Below are 12,417 nucleotides of genomic sequence, written 5' to 3'. Positions count from 1 at the left end.
TTCACCTCACAATTTGTCTTCGCGAACATCTATTGACGTAAAATAGCAGCCAAGAACATATGTCGAGAACGAATAATTTCTCAGCGATACGATTTCGCGCATGACCAAACTCTCTCGTGACGGCTCGTATGTAGATTTCATCAACCTGTGCCCCTCGCGGAGGGCGGAACATTGATAAAGAATCACTTGACAGAACTAGTAAGGTAGTATGCGCCTCAAAAGTGAAAGACTTAAACTTTTGCTCAAACTTTCCTCGAGGCATCTTTCAACCATTCTCATTCAAAATTAAGAATAAAAATCGGGGTCACCGTGCAAATTCTGGTACTAGAGAAACAAATAACATCACGTACATTTGAAATTCAACATGGCCGCCATCCTTCTGTTTTAACTCTATGGAGAAAAACAAAATTTTCGAATTTTGAAAAACTAAGCATATGAAACTTTTCTTAGACCAAGATCTTTAAAATGAACCCCCACAAGTGGTATATCAGAAAAGAATTGTACAAGTTTGAGAGTGCGAATATTTGTCCCAAGGCGCTTCTACCTTAAAGATACAATATCTTCGTTTGTTCTGGTTATCTCATGTGATCTGAAGGCAGTGAATTGCTCCCGTCAACTCCATGCAGTGAGAGAGAGAAAATATATATCCTGTAACAGAAATAATTGTAAAGATATAATGCCTGCACTTGTTTGAATGACCCTTACTAACTTGTAGGCTCTACATTTTGGAAAAACAGATCAATAAACACACAAGACATTATATATCTTTTATATAAACATCTCCAAACCTATCATTCTAACATTATATCTTGAATTCAAACAGATGAAACGTAAAAAAATTATCTTTCAAAATACCGGACATCGAATCTCTTTCGTCACTTACAGCCCGACCACCTTCAAAACGAAGTAATCAAATCATTTAGCTATGCGAAATGAATTACTGGACGACGCGATCTCATGAGGTCACAGTATGAACCAGACATGACAACATTTAAACTATAATTGCAATGCATCATCAAGAAACGCGACACGAGTTAACAGATAACAATATATAAACAACCGCGCCGACTGTTTCGACAAACACTGCATAGGACAGGTGAGTACACACGATTTTTGTGGCCGGGGCTATTTGATAAGTGGGGTCGTCAAAGGGACAATAGCTGTAAGAAGTATTGCTCGAGGACACTGTTCAAAGATTCTGAATAATGTCTTTATAAGATGAGAAGTTGTGAATAATATTTACGATTCGGGGCAAATCGCGTCATGTGTAAATTCGTATATTTGAATTACGTGGTATTGCGTTTGAATCAGGTGCGCCAATACTTTCAATCGACGAACTTGACTTCGGTAGAACGACAGTGTAATATATACAGTTCTCCTTGGATCGCGGTCAATGTTGTGATCACATTAATTTTACAGGAAGAATGTTTACACAGGAACTCTGAAGTAAGGAGCACGTGTAGTACGATGTATACATGCGTCGTTTTGAATCTAGTCGGTAAATTGGACAAATATTTCGCGACACAGGCTACCGTGCAAAGGAGAGTTTATTGCAGTTAGCTGAAACAGTTTTCTTTGCATTTTAGCTATGATGTTACGTCACGTTCTTTTCTTGGTCTTTGTCGGCGTCGCCGCGTCAAATTTGGCGCCTTTCTACAAGACAGATGTATCTTCTAGGGTGCCGAATAAATACATCGTAATTTTGGAGGTAAAGTGTTCCCAGATATTTTTCGTCACAGTCTGCGTGGTGATGTGATGTGTTTGGTCGTCTCAATGGTGTGGTGTGACCAGACATCCTAGATTTGTATTCACACATTGTCATGCATTTTCATAGCGTGGAACCTCAAAAGATGCGCCGTAGGATTCATTTCAGTCGCTTACAGTTTGCAAGGGTGTGTTGTTTGTATGCAAGGTGGCGTGATGTGAAATGTTGTTCTCTTGTTCGGTTTGCTTTGAGTCAGGTGGCTTAACAAAAATATCGTTACACGGATGACAAAAGTGCCAAATTTGCTACAGGTGTTCGCATATATGTGTAGATCAATATTAGCTATTGCTCCAAAAATTTTGGCCACCAGAAAGGCTCGATGACGTCATAAATTCAAAAAATGGCCGCCATTATAAGGCTTAAAAATGGTAAAATACGTCTAATTCAGGCAGTTTTCAATATTTTTTGAATAAACCGACACAAACATCCCAAATTACAAATACAACATAAATTGATGCAAATCAATTATTATGATGACGTCATAAAGCCAAAATGGCTGACCAAATTCAAAATATCCCCATATTATCGTCTGATAATGTTCAAATACTGTTAATTAAGCCTGTTTCCAGCATTTTATCTCCTGTACTGAAATTAACACCCAAATTATATACAAAACATATAATTTATACAAATTCATTATTGTGATGACGTCATAAAGCAAAATGGCGACCGAAAATTAGAAAATGACCTATTTTGAAGTTCACTGTGCTTAGTAAAATAGCCAATTTACGTGACAAAATAATAATTTAAAGGTAATCTACAATTTGTTTTGATAATCCATAAACTCAAAATAAATGATAAATGTACTAAAACTTAGCCAATAAGCCCGACACAAATTACAAACTATTATAAAATTATTTCTTTTTAACAATGACCTCTGTCTGAAAAACTGAACCAATATAAAGGAAATAAAGTTATCTTTACCCAGTTTGGTGGAGGGACTGTGGTTCTACCTTTGAAATGTTACGTTATAGTGAGTAGATCAATAGTGATGTGATTTCATGATAACGAAAAACATGGCGAGAAACCGGTAAATAAATCATGCCTTGACCCTTGTCATGTGACCTTGGTCCCTGAAAAAAGGTTTTATGTTTGTGATTTCGGTCTAGATATTTGCTTCCTTTGTTTCAGAAGCCTTTTTCGTTTGAATTTTCTTAGATTTTTATGTCTCGATGTGTGGTGACATAGTTTTGTGCTACAGTTACTGTATTCTCTTTTTGGAGGATGTGCCGGCCTGAAAAAGATCGTTCGGTCAGGGTTTTATGAACAAAAGAAGACTATTTTTGCTTTTTGAATCTAGCTTAGCTTACTTTTTTGCAGCTTTCGTGAATTTTATGAAAAGCGTCTTTGCCTTTCGTTGTTCACTTACCAGACTGGTTAGGAATTCAAAGATGAAGGAAACTGAAAAAAAAACGTGACCAGACGAGTTTTGCTGTTTGGAAACCCAAAACATAAAAACATAAAAAAAAACACCAGGAAGAACATAAGCAGAAATGGAAGGTTAAACAAAGATAAGAAATCAAAAAGATTCTCAGATTCATCAACAATCTTGCAAATCAAACCTTGATCAAAGCATTAAGTAAAGGCTTGAAATTTATTCCCACTCCGGAGTGTCTAGAAAAATTGTCGTATGAGATATCAACAAATTTATTCGCATCATAAGATTATGCGATATCATGAGAGCAATCAATCAATCAATCAATCAGACATCTGTTCTAAGATAAGTACATGTTCAACACTAGTAACCGCGGAAAACCAAAAATTGTAAAACTTTCTCGAAGCAACTGAGATCGATAGAGGAAATTCCATTCGCAACCCACTTCAGAAAGAATTTGACTCTGGCAGGAAAGACTGCCCTGTACAATCTGTCTAAAAACAAACAAACAAACACATCTTAATGAAACCCATCAATAAAGGATGAGGCATAGCAATTGTGAATAAGATAAATGACATTAAAGAAATTTATAGACAGCTGCAAATTGAAAAATGTTCACTAATACACTTAGCGACATTGACTATACAACTTGGATATTGTATACGAAATCATTTATCTGCGACAAGAAGACCATTGACGAGGTGATTTACAGTTTCCCCGTTCCCATAAGTAGAATAATTTGTACACCACGATGGTATCTCCTGCCAAAAATACACAAAACCAAAGCAGAAGAAACAATCATCACCCAACGTCTCAATAGAAATGGCTGCTCAAGCCCAATAAAACAAATGTCGGAATTTCTAGACCTTGTCATAAAACCAATCGTCCAAAACGACTTATATATGCCAGGGACACAAAAAACTTTATTCTCTAGTTAGAACCAATTAAAAAAACAAGCAAACTCTATTCTGGTAACATAAGACGTGGTATCAATGTAGAAAAACATGCCAAAAATGAAGCCATAAATGCAGCGATCGTAGCGTTGGACTCTGAAACAGTACTGCCAACTGGTATGATACAAAAACCCACCATCAATGTACATGAAAGCCTTAACTGTCGATTATTCTGAAACGCAACATATTTTAATTCAACTTAGAAAAATACAAACGAATCTATGGATGCAGTATGGGCTCACCAGAAATAGCTGATATCATATACCATGAAACGGAGAAAGTTATATTAAATCCCGAATCCGGTCAAATATTCGTATGGAAATTTAAAAGGTGACATGTTCATGGTTTACACAGGAATCGAACATCAACTTTTAACATTCAGAATATTTGTCGAGGATTGTAACACCCTGTACTCTACGTTCAACTTAGGAATTCATAATTAAACATTTTTCGACAAAATCTCATACCTTGACGCAATTGAGAGAGATGGCTCGATTATAAAACCACAAAAAACCATCTGACGATATTTATCTGCCACCGACTTTCAAATGCTTAATTGAAGGTGAATTACTCAGATATGTACATGCAACAACAATATGGACTTTATAAAAAGGTCAATTTCTCAAAGCAAAATATTTAACAAAGAGATTACAAAAAGAAAGACATAGCTTGTATAAAAAAGAATGTAACAAAACGTCAGCCATCCTTCATCAACAAAAGTAAGAGTAATGATGTAACAAAAAACTTGTCAGCACAACCTCATCAAACCAGCCTAATCAAACAATGTGATAAGAAACTGGAAAATTATGAAGGGCGATTAAACGCTGGCCATGGTTTTCCAGAAAACCTATAATAACGTATAAAAGGAAGAAAACATACAATATATCCTCCTTCAAGCAAAATTCAAACACAAGGAGAGTACAAGTGAACGGTTTGAGCAACAATTCAAGCAAAATTCTGACCAAAACATAATGATTTTAGCATCTCTCTTTAATGAACAATAACTACCATTAAAATGAGCATGTGGGAATACAAAACCATTCAAGTGACTGAAGAAGGGACCAACTTAGGCCCGAAACGCCGCTAGGAGGAATAACCAACATAAAACCTTATTTCCGGGACCAAGGTCACATTACGAGGGTCAAAGCACTATCGATTCACTGGTTTCTCACCATTTTCCTTATCACCAAACCACATTGATCTACCCACTATACCGTATCACAAGCAAAGGTAGAACCAGTGTGTGAAGTTGCCTTCATTTCCTTTATATCGATTCGATTTCAAACACAAACCGTTTTTAGTAATCAAAAATCTAAGAAGAGTTTTTTACATGTGTTGAACTTATTGGCTAAGTTTTGATACATTTATCTTTTATTTTAAGTTTATGGAATATTAATACAAATTGTACATTACTTTTATACTGTCATTTTGTCACGTAAATGGGCTTTTGTACCAAGCATAGTAAAGTTCATAATCGTCCATTTTGTAACTTTCGGTTGCCATTTTGGTTTTATGACGTCATCTTAATAATTAATTTGCATCAATTATCTGTTTTGTCTGTAATTTGGGTTGTTCATTTCAGTTCAGGTGATAAAATGCTGAAAACAGGCTTCATTAACAGTGTTTTAACATTTTTAGACAATGTTAGGGCGGACATTTTGAATTTGGTCGGTCATTTTGGCTTTATGACGTCATCATAAGAATTAATTTGCATTAATTCAATGTTTTATTTATGATTGACAATGTTTGAGTCAGTTTATTTACAAGAGTAGTGAAAACTGGCTGAATAAACTGTATTTTACCATTTTTAAGCGTTATAATGGCGGCCATTTTGAATTATGACGTCATCGAGCCTTTCCGGTGGCCAAATTTTGGAGCAATAGCTAATTTTGATCTACACACATATGTGAACCTCTGTAGCAAATTTGGCACTTTTGTCATCCGTGTAACGATCTTGCTGTTATTTGTTGCTAAGCCACCTGACTATTTGTGCAGTGTCGCGGTGGGGATGATAAGTGTACCCACAATGCAATGTTTTAATGAGGGTGAGCGACGCTAAGAGTGTGTCCTTTAATAAGATACCGTATTGAAGTGTGACAACCTTTTAAAAATTGATGAACTATAGTCTCAGCAAACTAAATCTGTCCTTAATGCCCCATTTTCCAGGAGGACACAGTTGAGCAGATTGCGAATAAAATTGAAGTTATGTCAAATGATTTCGACGAAGGACCCAAAGTTTTAAGAAGATGGAACTCGGTTCTCTTCGGCCTGAGCGTGGAAATGAGCCAGCGTGCCATGGAAAAGGTAACCTCTGTGTTTTGTGAATTAGTGCGGTCGCCGGTCAACCACAACACGTGACAGTGGACCGTATGGTGCTTGTCACGGTGTACCCTGGGGCAGATAATCGGACTCTCGAACTTTTATGATACAATGTGGTCTACCACTTGAGGGCGCTCATTTTCAAGCTCATGGAGTAAATAAAGTATTCTCTGGCTTGTTTTTGTGAAAAATTGCTTCACTCGCACTGTGCATTTTTCATACTGACAGTAAACTAAATTCATGTAAATTATTATAAACAGGGATTCTTGTATATGCACGTTGCGCCTTGTGAATATTTTCTATTTCTCTGCACCATTCTGAGCAACCTATGTGCAGACGTCTGTGTTATAGTAGTATACTTCTGATCAAGCAACCATCAAACATACAAAATGGCTTAAAATGTGACACGAAGGTCGTTCTCGCATCTTCCTTTATTTAAGGTTCGTACTTTCCAAGGAATTAAATACATTGAAGAAGATACTCTTGGTAGAGGCGCATCGGTCGCCAGCTGGGGGCTTGATCGGGTCGATCAACGTTACTTGCCATTGGATGATCGTTTCGTGCCTCGAGGTAACTTTCTACACGTCATATACTTAAGCAATAAAGCACACCCAGCGACGATATACCACGAGATTTTGACCAGTTCACTAAATATATGCACGAGCGATAGCAACGGCATATATGAAGTGAACTGGTCAAAATCGAGTGGTATACCGTTGCTGGGTGTGATTTATTGCCATCATATCAGAACAGTATATTGAAATTCTGGTGTGGAACGTCAAAAACGGATTTTGCTCAAGCTGAGAGCTCACGCGTATGACAGCCGTGGTATATCGCCAATATACCACGGTTCTTTTCGTGTCTCGACCAATCAGATCGCTGTATTTGCGCCATCAATATACTGGTATGATATATTACCCATTATGATGTCACGGATCGTTCACGGTTCACTATGTGTGCGTACCGATTTTGACATTTCCATAGGCTTGCCTATTGGAGTCGAGGCTATATTCTGATTGGCAAGGCGGAATTCAGTATTTCTGGTGTTTGTCAATGAGCAACAGGGCCTTGTTGAATCGTTGAGCAATCATTGTCATGAAGTGGAAGAGGACAATTCGTTGGTAGTCTCAAAAGTGATTACCGATGACAGTCTCTTTCCATTTTGCGATTCTGCTTTACGAAATTACTTAAATTTCTCTGCCATAATGATTATGGTCCTACACCAGATGAAAGTTGCTACTCTTATAATGATAATCCAAAGGCAACTTGTTATTTTTGAATCCATGTCATTTAGAGACTAAACAATAAAACATTCCTTCATTCACAACGTCGGTAAAGTTGCATTTTTGACAAGAAGGACAACTTCCAACGGACAGGCCGCAAGAGAGTTGCCGTGTAATACTAATATCAGAATAAATGAAAACGATATTTGCCTCTTGGAAAAAGGGCAGGTTTAGCAGAAACTTTTTGAAATTAAATTGGTGACTATGACTGAAGTGAGAAACAACAACAACAGGTGGCAAAAATCCCCAGCTATTATTGAAAATGTCGAAAACAAGTTCGAGGATCTACAAATCTGGTCAGCGTTAGCATATACCTATGTTCAGCTAGTGTTTTTGATCTTTCACCGAAAACATGACGAAGACAATCAACCTCTGTCGATTTAACAACCTCTTCCCAACTGGACGTCTCTGAGATTCCTGTATGATTGTGTTTCTGCACTTTTTTGCGCTTTACTATAGTTTTGTCTTGTATTTCTTCACTTACCAGCTTAGATATATGTACTTTGTTTCCAGTCTGAATTGACAAAATTATTGGACTGTAATATGGAATTATAAATGAAAAACTTGTTGATTTACTGCATATGATAAAACACCAGCGAACTCATAAAAACACGAGCTGTGAGGTCGTTAACTTAATTGAAAGACTTTACTTTCAGTCATTTCCTCTGTAAAATTGCACAGTTTTAATATTTACTGCAGTCACTGACGTACGACTTTTCTCATTTTTAATCAGGGGACGGATTTGGTGTAAATGCGTACGTTCTCGACACAGGCATCCGTTACAGTCACGTAGACTATGAAGGCAGGGCGGCGTTCTGGTACGACTGCGTTCAGGACGGCCAGAGGGTAATTACACCATACCTTTCTCATTGAAAACTGACGTGAAGACTTGCAAAGCAAGCCACTACATTTGAAATCACGTGACAGTGTGACCTTATGTAACTCTTCAAGTCGGCGTTACGACGTATAGTTGTTACGCGAGAGTTTTAGAGGGGAGGTGAATCTCTAACAATTGGATAAGCATCCGATTCGCGAATAGCTAATTTCAGGGGGAATTAGCTCCTCCCGTTCGTCTCGTTACGGGAGACTTTTTTAAAAAGGGGAATCTGGTCATACACCCAAGATACTCATACTAGAGCATCAAGACCTTTGCTTGTCTCCAGAGGAACACGACGGTCTTTCCCAGCTATATTAAGGATTATACATAGACATTCCACCCGACAGACAATATACATGTATAGATTCACCGAAGCGATGCTCTAAGAATCCCCCTGATCGGATAATTTTACTCAAAGTACTCTTTACTATAATACACGCACTAACGATTCATCAAGACGCACTGCTAAATGAAAATCATTTTCCCCTTTAAAGTAGACCTAAGAATATCTTTCTATGCATCCAGGACCCAACAGGCGATTGCCATGGACACGGGACCCACTGTGCCGGCACTCTAGGTGCTAGGAACTACGGCGTAGCGACGAAGGTCAACCTGTGGGACGTGAGGGTGTTGAACTGTAACAACCTCGCCATGTGGTCATGGGTTATCGACGGTGAGAGACTGCTTAGTTCCAAATCTGACAACACACTTTTATAGGGATCATAGTTGTTTTGAGGGTCTATGTATAGGGACGCAGTCGACGTTTGTGGTGTTACGTATTGTCAGGAAAAAATACCAAAGCAGTATCCGCCTCGAGGACAGATATTTTGACTCTAAAACTTTTAAAATACGTTTTGGGTCTCTCTTTTGTGGGGTCTCACTTTGAAGCTCATGGGGTGACTAAAGCTTTAACAGCCTTAATTTTGTTAAATTCGAAAATCAAATCTTTCTCCTTAGATTCAACACAGGGATGATGGGCATTTTTGAATATTACGGGTAAATAAATATTTGGTAATTAGTTTCTCTTGTAGAAAACTTTACACGGTGACCTTTTTATTTTTGATTTGGTAAGAGAAAGGTTGAAAGTTTCCCGAGGGAAAGAAATTTGAGCAAAAGTTTATGTCTTTCAATTTCGAGGCGCTTGTTGCCTTAAACCAACTATAGACTTTCACGGTTGACGAACTATATAACGAAGGTCAAGTATAAGCCAGATTAGCTGTACTTGGATGTTCACAGCTTGCTCGATGGCATTCGAAACGTGCTTTGAAAAAGAAAGTTTGAATCAAGCATCTGCTTGAGCTTTCCTTAAGGAAAAAATTTAAACCCTTTTCTATAATCATAATCAAACATAGAAATTCAATTTTCACAAAACAAGGCTGTGAAAAGTTCACTCACTTCACAAGATGCAAAGTGTCTCTAAGGTTAACTTGTTTTCATATAAAGTGAAAACCTTACCAGCCTTACGCGCATCTTAGACCCTATGCCATCTGTACACGTGATTATACACTGACTTTTCGTCTTCAACAGGCTTGAACCGCATCGGGCTCTTCGGCGCCAAGCCCGGCGTCGCATCTGTTTCGATATACGGTAGTTTCTCCTTGTCACTGAACGCTGCCGTCAACGACCTCGTCAACAAAGGCTTCCCCGTCGTAATATGCGCCGGAAACGACAACGCCGATGCTTGTGGCTACTCGCCGGCCAGCGCTGCTGATGTGAGTAAAATCATATATATGTATCTTACAAGAGCTCGCTAGCCTAAGTTTCCCATGTGACAAGAACATACTTAGGGAATTTTTCCCACATCCAGTAATTTTAGAGGTCAAACTCTACAACTTATAATGTTTAAACTTAACAAACTAAGAACAAGTGAGGAAGTTTATGACGTCATTTCGGCCATGGAATGTCGTTTTATGCGATGTTTTAATTTTAGTTTACTGTACAATCATTCCTGGCACGTGCCAGGCTTTACGAATGCTTTCCGTGTGGCATGCAACTGATGTAAGTTATGTTTGGCATGTACACTCGGGGAAACTTGCATCCAAGCATTAAGTGTTATGTGTTTTTCAGAGTGTTTGTCCTACGAAAATATGCCAAACCTCGATTTCGTAACACGATGACACCCCAGTACTAAGTCTGTGTGAAGAAGTTTACTGTTAAAGGAATACGATCGTCGGAACTGCGCTCAAAGGTCGTATGGGACCCATACAACCAATGTAAACATTGTATATCCAAGGCACAATGGTGATTGATGACAGTTAAAACATGTCTGTCATAATCTACATCGTATAATTTAAATGTTGCAGCTATGATGATGAGGTGCATCTAGATATCGTGCACGAAATACACTGTTTGTAAACAAGAAACTCGCACAGGCGCAGTTCCGACGACCGTTTCCCTTTAAAAGTAGCACCATGAAGTGACTTTTAATGTAAATTATATAATCTTCCCCAAAAAACGGCACATGGATTTTTTCTGCGTCAACCTTACAGAAGTTTACTACAGATGTTTACCATTCGAAGACTTTCTGAGTAAAAGTCTTGCAAAATTAAGAGTTAATGTTGACATTGGCGATTTTGTCTCCAATACATCTTTTTGCTTTTAGGGCATTACTGTTGGAGCCACTGATAAGGACGACGCCCGTTGGTCAAGTTCTTCCTGGGGATCCTGTGTCCACATCTTCGGTCCCGGAGTTAACATTCTGAGCACGTACAGAAACAGCGATACCTCTACCGCCTATATGTCCGGAACGTCTATGGCAACGCCCCATGTTGCAGGTAGCGATACAATCTCTGGACTTTATACTTGTCAACATGATATCAGAAACGTAACCTATAAAAATATTCTTGACTGGTACTATCTGGATTTATTGTTATTCCCGGAGAAGTGACTTTGAAATTTCATCTTGATATATTTGGTGGAATAATAAATGTTCAGGAAAACATAAAATCTAACCTTTTCTCTGGGGGGCTCTTTTAATCGATTACAGTTTACAACATGAACAGTCGTCCATTCGCTTTTTCGATAACATAACAAACTGAACTCGATGTCAAACGCTTTGCATATTAATCATAATTATGCTAATAGTCTTCATAATACGACCATACATTTTCGGACTTGAAAGAAAGCAGCGTGTTTCTTGTATGAAAATGAATGTTTGAATTTGAATCAAGGTATGACAGATTGTTAAAAGCGACTTAAGGTAGCATTCATTTTGAAAGTGAAAGACTGTGGAAGGTTTTCTTACTCCAAAAGTTTCAAAATGAGGCCCCCCACAAGTGGTAAACCGGCGGAAAAGTATGGTAATGCTTTGTGAGAGTCTGAATATCTGTCCCCGCGGCGAATTCTACCTCAATGACGACTGAAAATATCCTCAATACCGATTGAAAATACATGTGTCTGTTTCCACTAGCCTATCATCACGAATCTGCCATTTTGTTTGAATTTAAACAGGTGCAGCAGCTATCCACTTGCAACTGAATCCTGGCTTATCGGCATATGCTGTTAAAAACGCCATCTTGAATGACGCCACCGTCAACGTGGTCTCTAACCCCCGAGGAACGCCCAATCGGATGCTGTATATTGGCTAAATTTACGTAAAAAGAAGATGACGGCTTCGATGCAACATAAGGCTCGAAGACATGTATTCGTTTTAAAGCTTTAAAGCAGTGGAATTGAAAAGAAAACGTAATAAACTGCGGTCAAAATTATACGATAAATGCTAGAAGAGTGTTAGTTTTGCATAATTAATCCAATAATATTTTCTGATGGTGTAAAGATCTCTCAATTTTTTTCAAGACTTTAAATTTCATCGTTACAATCAAAAGATACAAGTAATTATCGGCTAC

At 38.1% G+C, this 12,417-nt stretch overlaps 1 protein-coding gene across 2 annotated transcripts; it reads left to right on the top strand.

The window, feature by feature from the left end:
- Nucleotides 1–828: 828 nt before the first annotated feature.
- On the top strand, nucleotides 829–12,288 carry LOC139137502 (aqualysin-1-like). Of its 2 annotated transcripts, none has more exons than XM_070705648.1 (9): nucleotides 829–1,096; nucleotides 1,587–1,708; nucleotides 6,260–6,397; nucleotides 6,853–6,982; nucleotides 8,429–8,541; nucleotides 9,098–9,245; nucleotides 10,100–10,284; nucleotides 11,175–11,346; nucleotides 12,023–12,288. In XM_070705648.1, the coding sequence occupies exons 2-9, from the start codon at nucleotides 1,589–1,591 to the stop codon at nucleotides 12,157–12,159; spliced, it is 1,143 nt and encodes a 380-aa protein (XP_070561749.1). In that variant the 5' UTR covers nucleotides 829–1,096; nucleotides 1,587–1,588; the 3' UTR covers nucleotides 12,160–12,288. The 2 variants fall into 2 exon arrangements, with proteins under 2 accessions (XP_070561749.1, XP_070561750.1); XM_070705649.1 differs by lacking the exon at nucleotides 829–1,096 and adding an exon at nucleotides 1,133–1,311.
- The last annotated feature ends 129 nt before the right edge of the window (nucleotides 12,289–12,417 follow it).

The sequence above is a fragment of the Ptychodera flava genome, chromosome 7, assembly GCF_041260155.1.
Source record: "Ptychodera flava strain L36383 chromosome 7, AS_Pfla_20210202, whole genome shotgun sequence".
NCBI lineage: Eukaryota > Metazoa > Hemichordata > Enteropneusta > Ptychoderidae > Ptychodera > Ptychodera flava.
Note: the sequence above shows the minus strand (reverse complement) of the source record. Positions and strands in the feature narration are given on the sequence as shown.